General features: G+C 39.8%; 1 protein-coding gene across 1 annotated transcript in view; it reads right to left on the reverse strand.

Annotated features, from left to right (window-relative positions):
* The window catches only part of SMARCA2 (SWI/SNF related, matrix associated, actin dependent regulator of chromatin, subfamily a, member 2), a 182204-nt gene that overhangs the window by 103713 nt on the left and 59097 nt on the right, over positions 1-19394 (reverse strand). Inside the window, 9 exon segments of the mRNA XM_050761733.1 lie at positions 2717-2830; positions 4244-4486; positions 7121-7231; positions 7896-7962; positions 9278-9441; positions 13499-13646; positions 14956-15056; positions 17729-17786; positions 18010-18140. Of these exon segments, the coding sequence (XP_050617690.1) occupies positions 2717-2830; positions 4244-4486; positions 7121-7231; positions 7896-7962; positions 9278-9441; positions 13499-13646; positions 14956-15056; positions 17729-17786; positions 18010-18140 (1137 nt within the window).

The raw sequence follows: 19394 nt of genomic DNA on the forward strand, positions 1-19394 counted from the left end.
AGGGATGGAGAGATTAGTGGCTGCATGAGGCTAAGAGCCGAGGGAGGGTTTGACTGAAAAGAAGTAGCACTGGGGAATACCAGGGAATTTTTTTTGAAGGGGTGGATGATTACATTATTTTGAATTTTTGTTGTGGGCATGGTTAACACAACTCTTCATTTGTCAAAACTCATAAAACTATACACCAAAAGAAGCAAATTTTACTACACGTAAATTAAAAAATCAAAGTAAAAGCCTCTTTCCTATATGGTTCTTTTTTCATAAAAACATTTGAGAATTACTCCTGTGAAAGTATTTAGCCTTTTCCTCCATCTGCCATAGTTCCTTTCTGGATTCTTTATTCAGGCTAAGTAAGACATACATGTTGTTTGTGGCTGTAAGCAGTGGTGGTAAAAGAAACTTCTTTACCCTCTAAGATGGCAATGAGATTTCCAACTTTCCCCAGGTTAAAAAAAAAAAAAAAACCCTAACAAGGCTGAAAAAGTAGAAAATGAACATCAGCCCAGCCATATCAACAACAACCACATACACACACAAAGCACTTGAAAAGTTTATGGAGACAGATGCAGGGGGGCTACTGGAAGGATAGCAAAGACAAGAAAACAGTGAGAAAGAGCTTGAAGAATAGGAAAATGGAAGTCCTGTTAATAACAGAGACAGCAACATGAGTAGAAAATAAGGAATACGCCGAAGCAGCTGTCACTGGTTGGGTGCCTACCATGTGCCTGGCATAGTATTAGGAGCCCTACATCCCTTTAATCCTCAGAACTCCATAAGGTAGAGTCATTTATCTTCCAGATCACTGATAAGAACACTAAGACTCGTTTAGTTTAGATGACTTGCCCAAGTTCACATAGTAAGAGATGGAGAATATGGTGAAACCCATGCCTACTCTGACAAGCAGAGCCCATGATTTCCACTCCACCAAGTTCCTCCAGGAAAAGATAACATGGCTGCCTTTAAAGATACAGATACCTCTAAAGGTAGCCATATATAATACCACACACTATTTTACGTATCTCAAATATAATACTCTGGGTGCTAAAGAGTACATGTATACTTCACGCAGGAGACATACTCTTGACAATTTGAGGGTAAACACAGTTTTAAAAAATTTTATCATCCTTCAAGTATACTCAGGAACTTCTCTTATAGAAAGAACCATAAAATAAATATTTTTGTAAAGCAAAGAATTCCTCTGTGATATAATTAATCACCTCATAATTCTTAAGCTGCAAAAATTTCAATTTTTCTCTAGTGGATTTTCTTAAAACATAACATACTTTCAACTTGCAATATATTTTTAAAAATCTATCTGTATTAGCCAGTCTTAGAAATGAATGAACAAGATTAAGAAGTTTTATGGAATGAATAAATGAAAGGCTTCAGTTAATTGCCTTTTATTTTATACCTCTTCTAAAGAAAAAAAAAAAGAAATTATGTGATAAATTAAAATAATTAACATTCCATCTCTATCACTTGCAGAATCACTGTAATTGTATGCTAGGAAGTAATTCAAGGCACCCACATGGCCACTATACCCATTTACCAATTTATGTACTCAGTAACTAAACTCCATCTTGAACAGAAAGGGTGCTACCCAGAGGCCAAGAACACAGGAAGTCCAAGGGAGTATCAACAGCATTCTACACCCAAGATGCATTCACCAGCAGAATAAAATACTTAAATACTTAGACTTTCACTGAGACATGCATGGTATAAAAATCATTTTTAATTTTTTTTCAGACTATCAATGCATAAAGGATTAGGGAGTAAAATTCTCTCTTAACAAAGTGATCAACTTTGTACACCATCTTGACAACTCCCACTTAAAAATGAACAGGAGGAACCGATCTGTCCAAAAATAGAGTCGTTACCCAGAAAAACCACAATCATGCAAAAAATAAAACATCTCAGAATTGGCTCTTCTAAAGAAAAAACTCCAATCAAAATACCTCATGCAACAAATAGTATACAATGCTAAACTATCTTTAAGAGAATGAAACTTAGAATTCAAATATGCATGGTTCCAAAATACGATCAGAAACATAGTAAACTAATACTCAAATCCAACCCCAAAACATAGAGCGAAGGGCTCAGAAGCTGTTCTAAAGCACCACAAACTAAGTTTCCAAAAGTTAGTCTGAAAAATACTGGCTTAACGTGGTCACAGGAACTTAATTTTTATGGCACGGAACAAAAATAATGTCCCCAAATAATTAGATGGTGTGTCTGTAATTTGCAGAAACTCTTGTTTTTTCACTTACTGTCAGAATGGTGACATCACAAACATCAAATACTAAATACATTTCTAGAAAACCTGCTAATGTTCCCCATCCCCTTCAATGATGACACAAGTCCCCAAAGTCAAATATTCCATTCACTTATAAGCAGAACAATTCTACAGTGCCTGCAACAGTGAACTCAATGAGGCCACTTAAAAAAAAAAATTCTAAAATTAAAATGTAAATGAGACTCAATGAATTTGATAATTTTATAAAATCCGCTCGAACGCTTTTGGAAAACAGGCTGCAAATGCTATAATTTCCCTTCTCTCTCTAGCCCTATCAAACAAAAAAGCACTTTAAGATATTTTCAAGATACTTATAACTACAATATGAGTCTGCTGTTTCAGAAACACAATCTCAGAGGCAGGTACTTCAAATATATTTGCTGGAGGAAAAAAAACCCCACAACTTTTGACTGTGCGACATACTTTTTCTGGAAGCTGGGATTCAACTTCTTTCTTCAGTCTCCTTAGTAAAAATGGTCTTAACACCTTATGTAGACGTCTGATGATCAATATAGTTTCTTCTTCATTTAAATCCACCTGTAAGAGAGGCTTATATGAATTTGATGTTTTAAAGAAAAGGATGTTTCATACAATAAAGCTTTATGTTATACTTATATGGTTCAATACATGATTAACATTTTACATGCATTAAAGCCAGGTTTAAGCCTATCATATCTACCTCTGAATTATCTTCCCACCTGCCTACCAAGCGGTAACAAAATGACCTCTAAATAGATCTTTGTCTTAATGCTGAGTTCTATGGAAAAGAGTCCAGAAGCCACCAGTTTTTATCAGTAGTGTCAACAGCCCCAAATTGTATGGAATATGACTGTCAATGAAGACGGACTGAAGATTGAGATAGAACGGGAGAAGAGGGGCAATAGTTAATATGTTCCCTATTTAAAGTGGCAGCCTTAAGTTAGGCCCTTCGTCTTGGTTGTCTCAGACACAGAAACATACTAAAGGAACAGGGGCTTGCACATATAAAGAAGAGGAACAAGAGTCGATCTAGTTTATGCTGGTGGACCTCTAAGTCCCTCTAACTTCACTCCTTTCCTTTTCTCAGCCCTATCTAGTTCAAATTTAGCCAAACTTACAAATTTCCCGGCTTTCTCTTTCACCTTCTCCTATTAACCTCTAGGGGGCAGAGTTGATTGACACTACTTTCTACAAATGGGCAAGCCAGTGAGTTAACCACTGAGGAGGGGCCCATGTGCCTCAAAATCAAAGGACCAAATAATTCAAACTGAAATTTTACTAAAGCATTTTTAGTGGCTTTTCATTCCTATGAATGAGGAACCACTATGAAAATGACGTGCCCATTTCTTTTCTTGCAACGGCCCATTGTCTTCCTTTCATAAATGAGGTCTTAAGAGAAGACAGTGGAAGGAACAGTAAGAAACTGGAAAATAAATGGCTACTCCAGGAAGACAATTTACGTACACACAAAACTGAAACTCACATTAAAACCTAAAAAGAAAAAAAAAAAAGTGTGCAGAAAATTAGTGAAAACTAGTTCTGTTTTACACACAAACTCTTCATGTGGAAATATTTCAAAGGGAACTCCAAGTTTATAACAAGGAAAGATTTGTTTAAAGCTTGTATTTAGTTGTTAATTTGATCTGGTTAAATTAATTAAGCAAAACATCTCCATGTTCATCCTCCCTGTGGCCCACTGGTTCCACCAGTAGGGACCCTTTTCTGGTAGCCTGGTAAACATGCTGGCAAAAGACAAAGGGATTAGATGCCCCGTATACCACTAGATCCATTTTCCTAGGAGGGGAAAATAACCCCACCACGAGACCATGTCCACCCACCAATGGGTTTCATAAAATAAACAACATTGTAAACCACCCTGCGGGTGTTCTGTGGCAGTAATGTTCCCAGCTTTAGGGCCTTTCATTTCATGTCATTGTCATGCAGTAGAAAAAACAAAAGTCAGACCAGTACCCTTTCACCAGTCATGGCAAATGGAGCATTGAACCATTGTTCAAATGTGCTGCAGCTCTTAAAAATTGTGGGGAGGAGGAAGTTGAGGAGGGCCCAGAGTTCAGGGAGCTTATTCTGCAGCGGGGTCCCAGTCAAGAGGATCCTTCTGGGAGCCACATAGTGAGTGTTCAAGACCTGAGTCAGCTTGCAGTGGTGATTCTTCATTCGGTGGCCTTCATCCACTATCATGTATTTCCACCGAATCTATAACATAAGAGGAAGGATGGACATGTAGTAAGCAAGGGAAAATACAACTATTTCCAACAAGCAAGTAGTGGTGCGGGAAACCAAAGAACCCATCCTTGGTATATGATATGCCGTGATTACCTTTGAGACAAGAGAATCTCAACAATGTCTCATGCCTGATAGGCCACATAAGACATCCTGTAATAATAGAATGTTAAAGCAACAATGTTCCTTACAGACCTCGTAATTCCAAATCAACTTTTTACAAAGAAAGAAAGTTGGGTCCAGAATGACATGGTTGTTCCTACATGTGGATCCTGTATCTCCCCATCCAGTGCCCCTTCTAGTAATACTGTATCATGACAGCTATCCCAGATTTCATTGTCATGCTATTTCGGCTCATGACAGGTGCAGAATATAGGTACCCACCTGAAGCAGAGGTTAATGACTGATTTTTCCAAGATGGCCCTAGCAGGTTCTACAGCTGAGATATTCCTGGCTCCATACCTTCTTTTCTATTAGCCTGGCTGGTTACTACCTTTAGGGCTTGGCTGGGAAGTGTGTTTTGTTTTGTTTGGACTGGTTGCTAACATTTAAAAGTTGGACCATTTCACATTAAATTTGTACATACAGCTCTTCAAAAATTAGGTCTGACAACCAAGCTCCCTCAATACACGCACATTCCTTACCTGCCAGATCTAGGACCCCTGTTTTATCTAAAATAAAAGTATATACTCACTGGCAGAAAGGGCAGTGCAAAAATATCATTCCTCTATTTATGCCAAAACTGCAGAATTAAATACAGCATAATTCCCCAACATGACTATTGCGTAAAACGTCCAGAATGCTTAAATGGCCCAGTCCTCTATCCTGTCTACACAGTCCCTTTCCTCTCTCATGCCTTGCCCTTCGGTCCTCTTAAGAGCACTGTTCAGTTTCTTAAAGTGAGAACAATGAGGAATGTTCCACTAAGCCTATCCATTCTCTACAAAACAGTGGCTATGGCCAAGAAAAACATCTGGTGCTCAGATGTCCCCAGATCCTGCTGCAAAGCTCCTAGAGACAGAAGGGAGATGAGGGAAGTATTCTATACAGTCCTTGCCTTCCTCATTAGAAGCATCAGACATGCCGGGAGAAAAGGAATAAAATTATCAGTCAGGCTGGGATGTATAGGTAAACAAACAAACAAACAAAAAACCTACCTCAATTTTTCTTCCTTCCTCCACCACCTCTAAGGAAAGTGCTTAAAGGATAATTAAAACTGTACAATCAACTGCCTCAAACTTACCAATAGCATGAAAAGAGGTAAGCAGACAAAAATATATTTAAATAAATATCCTAAATCTACTTTCTTGCCTAATTTAGCTTATGAAGTAATAAAGAATCAGAGGCCTTTGATTTTGCTATTGGGTCTACTACTAATTAGGTCTTCCACTTGGACAAAATTACTACCCCTTTCTATAGCTCCATTTCTCCAGTAACAAATAAAAGCAATGCATCTCATTACCAGGCATCTCCAATGAATCTTGAAATACATATGCAGATGACACAATATGAATTTTTTTAAAAGGATCTCAAATGTACAAATACATTCCCATAGTAATATTGAAAACACATCATTTTTGACACTGCCAAATTCATCTCTGAGTGTGAGGAGGTGGAACACAACATTGTTGCCAGTGCCATCTCAATTATTAAACCTCCCCTGGGAACACATTTCCTTTTTGTTATTTCCTATGATGCCATGAAGGGAACTCTCAGTTCCCAGAGCAAGAGTTTAATGCAGAGATAGAATAGACCCCAGAAATAGAGGTTCTATTCAATTTTGGACATAACTTAGTTTCAGATTATAGTGCTTTCAAAACATCATGGGGTAAAAAAAAAATTACTAAAGAGAAAAAAAAAAGAGTTTTCATTATTTGTTCCATGAGAGAGAGTACTTCCATCTTTCTACATGAATGTACTAGAAGACAAGATGATAAAAATGGGGGTAAAAACTTCTACTTTGTGGCTGAGGAACAACTTAGGACACACAAATTAGGAGACACGTAAGTCACAGAAACACCTCTTTCTCAGTTTCAAATAAATAGTCACAGAAACAGCCTTGAGTAATCCAACAATGATAGTCTATTATTTCACCAGGAAAAACCTGAAACAAGACTACCACAAAAGCCAATGCTTGGATAAACGTTCATATGGCGGAGACCATATGCAGAGGTGTCTGGCTCATCTTTGGAGAAACAAAGGCACAAGAGGAATGAAGGTACACTGACAATATCTCAGGGCAACAAAAACAATTATTTCTCTCCCGAGAATGTTCAAAGCTGTTGGAGAGAAAAGAGTTGCAGAAGCAACCAGGTGAATTTTTCTAAGAGATGTAAACTCATCAACTCTGAGAGGACAGTCAAGAGCCATTCCAGGATCAACCATACACACACACACACACACACACACACACACACACACACACACAAATAGCATGCATGAAATCAAATCCATGACCTAAATACATCAAACTCTGACAAAATTTTTAAAAAATAAAGAAAGGGACAAGCCATCTAAGGATCTAATTATACTATTGATTTGGGCAATACTTCACATTCCAGTGCGATGGTCCATAATTAGAGAGAAAATAATTTTTTAGAAACATACCTTTGCAAGAATGTGCTTGTCTTTTATAATATACTCATAAGTAGTCAAGAGGACATTGAATTTGCCACTCCGTAGCTGGGGGACAAGGGAGCGACGCATGGCAGGAGTACCCTGAATGGAAAGAAAACAGTATATGCATGATCCTATGGACATATATGTGTGTTATTTCTCACTATTCATAGCTTAATGATGCCCAGACATGTGACTGAAGAATGCACAGACACACATTCTCATAGACTGATCTATTATACACAAGGAAGTTTTGGCTAAATTACACGTCTTGACCCTTTTCAGATCTTTTTTAGAAAGGTTTTCCCACCAAAGACAGTGGGAGGGCAAAGAGAAATGACAGTGACTTTGTGGTAGTAGAGAACCCACTGCTCTGCTGAAAGGCTCCAGTTCTTTTGAGAAAGTACAGCAGGCAGCCCGGGCACCCGGGTAACTGCCTGACTTTGCAGGAACAGTCGGCACAGTAGCAGCCCACAGCGAGCCAGTCAGCAGCACTCAGAATGTGTGATATTTGTCATTTGTATTACTCTCATCAGAAACCTTGCAATATGATAATTAACAATTTTCTTCTGGATTTCACTATCTGAAAGTAATTATGGTTTATTACAGTAATCTTCTTGGGATGATTAACTCTCACGGTTTAGTACATGATGTACATGACAAAACTTTACAACCAAATACAGTTCACAGATGTGCATATGGAATGAAGAAAATACGGTCTATTTTTTGCTTTTCCACATTTATATATAAATACAGCATTCCAAACCTTGTAAGAAATTTTCACCACAGAAGGAGCCCATTTGTCAAATTCATATGTCCAGTTAGATAGAGTCCTATGGAACAACAAAAAAAAATACACAGAAAAAAGACATTTGTATAAAAATCAATGGTTAAAAAGATGTTCTTATTCATTTTCAGGCCTCACCTTGAAAGGGGCTACAGAATATAACATATCTCAACAACATATTTTAAAGGTGTGGAAATAAGAGATAAGTTCAAAATAAACTGTCACAAAACATGACAAGTTTGTGGTTCATAAAAAAAATCTTGAAAGAAAAAAACCAGAGAATATATAGAGAGCAAAAAACTAAACCGTAATATGATATTTAAAAAGAGCAATTGCCAGAATAATTTTAGGAGTCTTCATAAACAGTGATATAAGTTCAGAAAAAAGTTGAGTCAGGAAAAAGAAATTACAAAACCACATGAAAACATAAAATAAATCTGTCAAGAGGGAACAGGGGAAGAAATATTGAATGACTTTTTTTTCAAGTCCTGAAAGTGTCACTGTATATGATTCAGAACGTGCAAAATATAGATTAAATGCAAAAGATGCCTAAATATTATAGATACAGATAATTCATACAAAAAGGACTGCAAATAGTCTTCATTAGAAAAAATTCAAAGAAAACACAATAATATTAATAGAATCCTTCTTCTTACTGAAGGTCCAAGTTCCTATCAGCATTGAGATCTATACAAGAGCTCGGTGAATAAAGCTGCAACCTAACACCCACAGGCAGACACACTGAACTCCCAGGGAGGGTGCGTGTGAATCATTATGCCCTCACTCAGTAGTGTCCACTTAGGACCTTCTAAGAAATACCCAGTGGGTGAGGCACTGGGAACGTAATGGTGAACAGCAAAGGCCTGTCCTTACTAAGCAGCAAACTCACTGAAACATAACCTCAGTGCACATACTAAGGTTATTTTAATGCAAAATTCATAGTTGTGCTTTTGATTTATATTCCGCTTTAAAAGGAAGATTTAAGAATATATAATCTTTTGGAAATGGAATAAGGAAAAAATCAAAGAAACCTCACACACCCACACACACACACACACAAACTTTCCCCTTTGTGAGCCACTTAAGGAATAATGATGAGCAAGACTCACTATGCAGTGTTCAGGCTGTATAGACCTGTAATGCTAATGGCTGATAAAATCACTTGGTCCCCTGCTTAAAAGGCCAATCAAACAGGCTAGGATGGGGAGGGGTGGGAAATTAAAACCTAAATCCAGATTACATGCTCTTGGTAATCTGGATTTAGGTGACTACATGCTACAATTCTGTCTTAAGTAAAAAACAAGGATAAGCTACTAATCAACATACAGAACGATGACTGTGGAATAAATGACTTTACTTACGAAAGGGGAACAATGATGAGATAGGGGCCATTGAGTCTTTTGTGCTCCATCAGATAAGTGATGAGTGCAATGGTCTGTATGGTCTTTCCTAGCCCCATTTCATCAGCTAAGATTCCGTTCAAATTGTTATTATACAGGGAAACCATCCATTCCAGGCCCTGGAGCTGAAATGAAGAGTAATTGCTTCAATTATCCAAGATCTGCACAGGTAATTAATACTAATACAACTCAAGCGAGGCTGTGACTTCTTAACTCCTCAGTGCTATTTGTTGGGTCTCCCACAGTAGGAAAATGGGGGAAGCACCAATGCAAAAAGAATGTAAAATATGAGCCTGTAATCATTCCCGCTGCTTGGCAGGTGCTGAGTGTTAATCAGATTTAGAAATGATGGGCTGTAGCATACTGGTGAGTTTTAAAGCAGCTTTGCCGCTCATCCATACTTAGTATTTCACAGTATATGACATTCTAGAATTACTATAAATGAAAAAAGCCCAAACCAAAATCTAATCCAACCAGTCCAAGAATAAAAAGCCAATGTGAAAGGTAGATTTGGCACACAGATCAGAGATTATTAGAAACAGCCTTTTTGGTAATAAAAAGGCTACCCCCAGGGTGAGGTCCCCTCAGTGAGAAGGCGGAGTGACCAGGAAGCCAGGAACACTCTGCTGGGACCACAGGAGGACATTTCTCTTCCTGGCAGGGAGAAAGCTCCCAGGCAGCACATGCAAACTTTGCAATGTGAGTACTCCCCAAAGGCTGCACATGAAGCTGGTGACTGGAAACACGCTCAACGTATTTCTGAAGTAAAAAAACACTGCACCAGAGATTCCCCACGTTAAGTACACAAGTAAGGTTGGGTGAAAATAAAAAGTTGTTAAACCTCCATCCCCCAATCAACAATTCCCTTCCACCATCATACCACAGATGCTGGATTTAAATGATAGGATCAATTATATATATATTTGCTAAAGTCAGTTCAGCTTGCTAATGATGTTATGCTTAGGGAAATGTTAATTTTTTATGTAAGAACAAAGCGAGTAATTAGTTTATTTAAAATATTTATTAAACGACTATTCTGTGCAAGGGGCCATGCAAGGAGCTGTAGCAGATAGATACGAAGGTCTGTAAGATGCACGCCTCCCTTCGGAAGATCAATTCAAAGAGAAAACAATGAATGAGGCACATATGCACATATACCAAAAAGTGGTTGACAGTGCCAATGTATATGTATACATACAAAACTGTATTGACAAGAATTTTTCTTAGGGAGACACTACATTGGTTTGAAGCAATACTTCCATAAGGCACTTGAGATACTTTGTACCATGCAAGATTCCAAAGTCATCCTAAAGGTTTCTGCAGAAATACAGCAACACCAAGAGGTAAGTAGAGAAACAGGAAGAACCTCCAAGAGAATGGGCAAAAGATAGAGGGAAACAGTGGAAATTATTGTAAAACAAACAGTGGTATATAGGAGAAGCTGTCTGCCTGCAATGTGTCCCTGAAACCACTAGACCTTTAGAAAAGTCAACTAAATACCAGAAACATTTTGGATACTCTGTAGGATGAATTTTTTTTTTTTAAGTGAAAATTGATAAAGGGCTGAATTTTGCATTTGCGCTAATTCAATACAAAACAGAAGCAGAAACTAGCAACAGAGGAGACCAGAAATTCACAAAAATTGTGGGAAGTAATTTAGGTTTTCTCAGGCTGGAAACCAGCACAATTGGCCAGGGGGAGGATCACATGTTGAACCAAGCTTATGTGGCTCTCTAGGAGTAGCAGGAAAACCTCAGCCATGTCAAGGTTAAATAAGTATTAATGACACAAAAACCTGTCAAGAAGCAAGAAGGTAGAAAGCTTACTCATGGAGACAATGATCAGGGAAGGCTTTGAGCCACAACTTGAACTGGTTTGTGAGATCTCATCAGGCAGATATGGCTAGTCAAGATTCCAGGAAGAAGGCACTTTATGAGGTATAAACCCAGAGAGACACTGCAAGGCATGTTCAGGGAATGTATAGCAGCTCAGCAACACAGAGGCATAAAACTCACATATGGAAGTAGAAGCTGGCTTTGAAAAGAGAGTGATGAAGAGTGCTTAGAAGGGTGTTGGATGACAGAAGAAAATCCATGTGGCATTAGAAGTTATTTACAAATAATTCAAAAGATGGATCTCCCATATACAGATACACAAAAGTTTTATTAGAGCATGCTGTGAGTTAACATCTATGTCAGGTAGGCCAAATAAGATGAAACCTGCTTTGGATCGCATGACTATGACATGGTCTTTGGAGAACACATGACCTTACTACGGCCAGAGCAGTGGTCCTCAGAATGTGCTCCAGGGATTCTCAGGGGGCCCCCAAGACCTTGGCAGGAGATCTACAAGGTCAAAATGATTTGCATGACAATACTAAGGCATCACTTGTCATTTTTACTGTGTTGACATCTGCACTGATGATGTAAAAGCAATGGTAGGTAAAAACTGCTAGTGCTTTAGCACAAATCAAGGCAGTACTGTACTCGCAGTCATTGTATTCTGCACTCCTATGCAAGGGCAGCGGACACAGTGCCAAGTGTTAAGAGTGGAGAGGACCTGACGCCAACAAGTACACTTCCTAAAGTATATTCTAGAAGATGCTAGTCTTACAGGATGTTAATTGCTGATATAAAAATAGGGCTTGGTAGTCAAAGAAGTTTGGGAAATACAAAGTTAAACAATGTTAAATAAGTGATTTTACTGCAGGATGCTGATGTGCATTATGGTTACATGTTGATTTCCACAGAGTCCTAAGTGTGCTGATGGGCACGTGAATTAACAGGAGGTGTCACTGCCAGAGTGACCATATCTGGTTGTTGTCAAGGGACAGTCCAGGGTTATGCCTATTATCAATAATGTGACTATCGACTCATTCACAAGTATTCAATTTAGAAATAGTAATTTATATGTTAATCATAGTTACAATATTTGGCCACAAACTTCTTTTTTTATTTATTTTATTTATTTTTTTTTGAGACAGAGTCTCACTGTCACCCAGGCTGGAGTGCAGTGGTGCTATCTTAGCTCACTGCAAGCTGCGCTCCCAGGCTCATGCCATTCTCCTGCCTCAGCTTCCTGAGGCTGAGGCTGAGTAGCTGGGACTACAGGCGCCCACCACCACGCCCGGCTAATTTTTTTTTGTTTTTAGGAGAGACGGGGTTTCACCGTGTTAGCCAGGGTGGTCTCCATCTCCTGACCTCATACTCCGCCTGCTTCAGCCTCCCAAAGTGCTGGGATTACAGATGTGAGCTACCACACCTGGTATCTTTTTTTTAATTTTTAAGGAGCAATTCATAGAACAAATGTCTCATGGAATACACTTTGAGAAACATCACAAAGTGGTAGAAGGTAGAACACAGGAATTAGCCTCAATTACAGGTCAAATAAAACATTGGCCTAATTTTTAACCAAAGCACAGATGCTCACAATTTTATTGCATCTTTTTTTTTTTTTTTTTTTTTTTTTTTTTTTAGATGAGTTTCACTTTGTCACCCAGGCTGGAGTGCGGTGGCATGATCTTGGCTCACTGCAACCTCCGCCTCCCAGGCTCAAGCGATTCTCCTGCCTCAGCCTCCGGAGTAGCCGGGATTACAGACGTGTGCCATCACACCCGGCTAATTTTTGTATTTTCAGTAGAGACAGGGTTTCACCATGTTGGCCAGGCTAGTCTCGAACTCCTGACCTCAAGTGATCCACCCACCTCAGCCTCCCAAGGTGATGGGGATTACAGGAGTGAGCCACTTCGCCTGGCCTATTGTGTCTTAAGAAAAAGCATAAATGTAGTAGACAGCTACTCCTAGGCGGGTTGAATCCATGGCATAAAACCACAGCCACACCTACAGATTTTAAAGAAATACTTCATCTGCTTCAAGATGAGGCGTGGCTGTTCTCCAGTTTAATAGAATGTGGCTGGGTTTCCCATTTTGCAGAGATCACTTAAAATACATCCCAAAAGCATAAAAGAGAAAATGGGTATGGCATGCCCTAGTAAAGATAGTAACATGGAGTACTCTAAAAGAAGAATTATAGACACCATGAAAGGAATCTCAGTATTATAAGTGATGTGGCCTAAAATGTCTCGTCATCAAAAGCCCTTAGTTAACATGTGCATGACATACTTCAATCAAAATTAGGCAAATGGTTATGACTTGCCAAGGAAACACAAACCACGCCAATTACCTGGTAATGCTTTAGGGTTCCGTTAATGAGGAGGGCGGACTGTTTCTCCACCCTCTCCGAGATGGCATGAGCCACGGTGTAGTAGGACTGGGAGCCCCTGGCACTGTACTGCATGCTGTATTCATCATCCACGTCTTGCTTAGCTGTCCTGGGAAAGGAAAAAGTGGAGAATCACACACAGACATGTGTGTGCATGTGTTGTTTTACTTCACTCAAAAAATGGTTTGAGAACCTAAAATAGCTGCAATAAGTGTGTTTTATTTATCAACCACTACTTGCCATGCAGTTAATATACACTATCTGTAATCCTCACAAAAAGCAAGCATAAAAGGCATGATGATGATCATCCCCATTTTATGCAGGTGGAGAACCTGAGGCTTACAGGGGTTACTTCATTTGTTTGAATCCCATAAAAGGTAGTGAAACCAGGATTCAAATGCAGGTCCCCTTGACCCAAAAGACAGATAGGAGCCAGAAACCTACACCTGCAGTTGAACATTTTGCTGATGAAGCCGTCCTAGACTGTTAAATACAAACATAAATCCTGTTCACAGAACACTGGCTAAAGCTGGGAGGGCAGGGGGAGAGGGCAACCCAACATTAAAGGGGTAGGAAGGAGGAAAGGCAGGCTTCTATCTTCTGTGCCTTGTTCATGAGCTAGTCTGTTATTCGATAGGCAATGAGGAATCACTGAGGGGGATTCTTAATGCCTTCAGTGAAGGATCAGGGCAGACTGGTAAGAGGAAGGGTCCCTGAAGTGGGGCACACAGCCAGCAAATAAAAGGGAGGAGTATGAGGATGTCTATTTCTGGTACTTAAAATACCTCATCTTTTAAAATTTTCTCTTTTGTATATTGTTTCACAACAGTTTTCTTTTAATAGTCGAGCTATACAAGCAAAGAAATGTGCAAACCCTTGATGTAGAGGGCCCACAGGAATGGATGAGACACAGAGCCAGGACACTCGGAAGGTTGGCGAGGGTTCAGGGACTGGGTGGGAGTGGGTGGTCAACTTGGCAATGGCAGCAGGAGGAAGACAGGAATGGTGTCTCTCACTTGGGTTTCAGGGAGAGTGCCGATGTCATTAAGGGAGGCAGGAAAGGGAGTGAAGCAGCCAGTTAGGGAGGTAAGTCTCATTAGTTCAGTCTCGGATTGAAGTGCAGACGACAGGTGTGACGCTCAGGAGTGAGCCTGAGCTGGAGGAGGGGATTAAGGAGAGAGAAGAGGAAGGAAGTGAGGAAGAAAGGGAAAGAAGGAAGGGAGGAAGGGAGGGAAGGAGGGAGAATCAACATGAAACCCCGAGACCTGGGAACCCAGAACTCAGTGGTGACCTCTAAGAGCAGTTTCAAGCAGAGTGTAGGCGTGAAGTTAGTTGCCTCCCTTAAACAAAATTTCCTAAAAGAAAATTCATGAAGCATCATCCTCAGGCAATGCATTTCCAAGGGAAAAAATACACACTCAATGATCTGCTTAGCATCCTTCTCAGAAACTTCTTCGCTATTTGGATCCAGGAGTATTTTCTCTTCGGTTTCCTGCCTACTGGACTCTTCTTCCTCATCCTGGAGAAGGAACAAAGATTGGGAGGAAATTACATTTTAACAAGGAAATCTCTATGATTGACATTTTCTGAAAAGACATGAACTAGTATTCAACTTCACAAATGAAGTAAGATCATAAAATTCAGGGAGGAAGTAAATTTAACATCTACTTAAGTGAGGCAATACCCCCATTCCATTGCTGTTGAAATCATGAATGAGAAAATGAAGGAAACTCTCTGAGAATCCCCTAGAACCCTTGCCCCCAAGAATGAGTATGTAAACATCATGCCAGAAACATAAATATTTATCATTATTTGGTTATCAGAGTCCTGTAGAGCATGTCTGCTCTCACTCAGTAGCATTCTCTCTAAAGCCATATTATAGAGATATTAGGATCGTCCTTCTCATACAAACACTCTCACTGATGGCTGGGCGCAGCGGCTCATGCCTGAAATCCCAGCTACTCGGGAGGCTGAGGCAGGAGAATCGCTTGAACCCAGGAGGCAGAGGTTGCAGTGAGCCAAGATCACGCCACTGCACTCCAGCCTGGGCAACAAGAGTGAAACTCTGTCTCCAAACAAAACAAAACATAAAACAAAACAAAAAAATCCACTCTCTCTGATAACGCCCATGGGACTTGGATGGCCCCATACACATCCACTGTAGAGGACCTGGATCTTGCAAGCACACCGCTTTCTGTGGCTGATTCACATCACACATCACAGAGTACTGAGATTAAAAACTCTCAATAACTTGGCAAAGGATTCAATACCTCTCCCTTCTCAACTGAGTACTACATCCAGCTGACCCATTTGAAAGCATCGCTAAATAAATGTCCATTCTGTCTACTACTAACCTGGTGTAGAAGGCTAAATCTTTCCAGACAATCCAGTAGAATTTCCTTGAAAAGCGGGTTTAAAGAGAACCATGCTTTTCCATAAATCTTAAATGACAAAGTATGAACTGACATACTATCAAGGAGAAAAATCAAACCTTACGATAGCAGTTTAGAAGCAGGGAGTAAGCTAACACATTGGCACAACTCCTTCATCTTCCAGGCCAGGAAATAAAATGCTGAGAGGGGACGTGACTCTCCACATGTCACTCAGGCTCACCTGCAGCAGACCCATGTGATGGGCCCAGGGACAAGGGCTGTCTGTGCCCGTCATTCTCAGGTTGGCACCTGCTGGCTAGGCGGCCTACTTTATCTTATCTCTGCCCTCTCTGGCTCTCTTAACTCGAAGAGAAGTTTCTTTCAGTAGGTCATTTATAAGCCCATTCATCCAAGTAAACAAACCACCTTTAAATATCTTAGAGATAGAGTAGCTGGGGGAAAAAATAGCATCCCCCAAAAAGTATTTGCTTTTTAAAAAAAAAAAAAAAACAGGATCTTGCTCTGTCACCCAGGCTGGAGTGCAGTTGCGTGACCTCAGCTCACTGCAGCCTCTGCCCAGGGCTCAAGCCATCCTCCTACCTCAGCCTCCTGAGTAGCTGGAACTGCAGGCATGCATCACCACACCCTGCTGATTTTTGTTTTTTTTTGTAGAAACAGGGTTTCACCATGTTGCCCCAGCTGGTCTCGAACTCCCAGACTCAAGCAATTCTCCCACCTCAGCTTCCCAAAATGCTGGGATTACAGGCATGAGTCACCATGCCCAATCGTGTTTGCTTTTTAATGATCATACATTATATATGAATAATATATATATGAATATATATGCATCGTATATATTATATATGAATATAATGTAACTTTTATTATTCTTCCTTTTTACAAAAGCATTAAGTGCTCATGGAAGACTAATTTGGAAAACACAAGTCTACAAATAGAAGGAAAACAGCCATAGTCTTGAGATCCTGGTCAGCTATTACAGGTAAGGATGCTTTACCTGGTCCTTGGCACCTATACTACGGCACTCTCAAAAATATCGGATAAATGACTTATTATATATTAACTAATATATATTAACAATGCCCTAATAAAGGAGATCAAAACTTCTTTTAATACTTCTATTTTTAATTATTACATTAAACATTTTGTAGCTGACTTAACGAATATTTTATTATTTCTCAATTTCTATTAGAAGTATCCAAGATTCCCATTTTAGGTCCTAGTTATACTAAGTATTCCTTCCAGGAGAACTGAGTGCTTCTCTTTGGGTAACAAGTATATTTAAGGAATTCAAACAAGAATCACATTTGGAGAGAAATCAAGAGGATCAATAAACTCATTAAACCAAGCCCATGTTGCCCTTTTTTGTCCAAGTTTCCAGACTCAGAATTGCAAATAGACTCTAAGGTCTGAAGGACTTCAGAACTTTTTGGCAGCTAATTCTCAGTGTGAACCACTTAGAGGTATGGCATGGCCTTTCCCAAAGTAATCCATCTCCAATTCTCCCCCAAAAGACCACTTCACCATCTCCAAGTTAATGCCAGCTTCTCTTTCCTTGGTTACAAGTGAATTTAGAACGTGCCAAGTTTCCCCAGTAGCCGGGGCCTCCCAAGAGATCACTGTACCTCTAGGCATACACCATCAAAGCATTTGTAAATCCTTAGCCCCAGCTGTCACCCAAAGGCCAATCCAGGAGGAAGAATTGATAGGAGGACACAAGGCCCGGGCTTACATGCAGGAAGAAGTTTCTTCCTCCGACAACTTTCAAACCAATAAACCCCAAACAGAGATACATACATACCTCCTCCTCGTAATCAGAATCACTCTCTTCACTGTCGGATCTAGGGGCAACTTCATAACTAAGGAAAAAGAGTGAGGAAGAGGAGGGGGCTTAGTTTTTTAAATTCTCAAACAATAAAGACACACATGACTTAATAGCACATTCTATGTGTAAAAGACAAATCCAAATAACAACTTCAACCATCTCAGCAAAGGCTATGTAGTTTTAGTTTCGAGATTGTACAAGATTACCAAAATCTAAAAAGCTAAAAGAACACCGTGAATGCTGCTTTCATGCCTTACCCAGGATTCATTTCCAGCCAGGCGTCCAGCTGACTTGCTTTGGGTGCTTCTGGTCCAAACAGAACCTTGCCGGTTTCTGTGTGAGTCACTTTGACAGGGAGGTCACTCATCTGGCTGCTCTCATCTATGGGCTACAAAGGAGAGAAAATCATGTCATGGCTTGATGTTAAGACCTTCTCCCAGTTCTTTACTGGATGTGTCTCAGCATTTTTTGCTGCCCAGCATCTGAAACCTTATTCTGTGTTTGGAAATTTCACTACCTAATGAGTTTTGGTGGGAGGCGAGAGGCTACCTCCCACTAAAAAAACTGAAAATGCTGCCTCCCTGGCAGCTAAGATACAGGCACAAACCTCAGCTCCAGCAACCAGATACATCACCAAGGCTGTGAGTTAGGAGCTAGAAGTGCCAGGGTGTGGAAACCAACAGGTACACTGGTGCAGGGCAGACCACAGTAGCAACAATGCCAGGAAAGTGGTAATGGCTCTATCAAGCTTCTGCCCGCTCCCAACCACAGCCTGTCCTGACTGGACCAGTTGTAGAGCATAATATTGGGGATAGCCCTGAGTCAGGTTCTTTAGAAACCCTGGAGATCTGATGAGTTGCCCGGTATCCTATCAATATATTCCCTTTGTATTTAAATCAGGCAGAGTTGATTTCGGTCATTTGTAACTAACAACCCCCGATTCCTCAACTAATACTTTCCAGATAACAACTACTGCAAAGTCATGGTTTCACAGAGAATGAAAAACAGAAAAGGTATTATAACCCATGTCATCTCATGAGTGGCTGGTTTGGTCTCTGCAGAACCGGTGTCCTTTTTCCAAAACTAACCCCCCAGGTATCTAACCCAACTATTGGTATCTTTGAGTGTGACAAAGAAAAAAGCTCTGCTCCTCTGAAATCTGGCAAATTGACCAAGATTAAGCTAAAGTTCATTACTAGACTACTATATCCAAGGAACACAAGAATCACACTTGAATATAATCAGTAGCGAATGACTGCTCCTGATTACAGGGTGACCTGTACTTCTAGAAGCAGATCCCTAAGTAAAATGTTTATTTGGAAATGTTTGATTTGTGAGTGGTTCAAGTTATCTATCTCCTGAAAAGTAATAAAATTGAATTTTTAGACAATTCAAGAATTCCAAAATTTTTCCTAAATTCCTTTCAATTGGAATTAAGCAGAAATGATAGGATAACCTACAGTATGCTATAGTTTATCTTCCATATCTTATAGGAAATGACCAAAAAACAAAACAAAACAAAAAACACATAGCCAAAGGTTCTTTCCCCTTACACCCCCAACAAAGCACTGTCAGCATAAGAAACAATATATTAGCAATTATCCACAAAAATACCCTTAAAAAGAGAAAAGGCTTACTCTAG

This window comes from Macaca thibetana, chromosome 15 (genome assembly GCF_024542745.1).
Source record: "Macaca thibetana thibetana isolate TM-01 chromosome 15, ASM2454274v1, whole genome shotgun sequence".
Classification (NCBI taxonomy): domain Eukaryota; kingdom Metazoa; phylum Chordata; class Mammalia; order Primates; family Cercopithecidae; genus Macaca; species Macaca thibetana.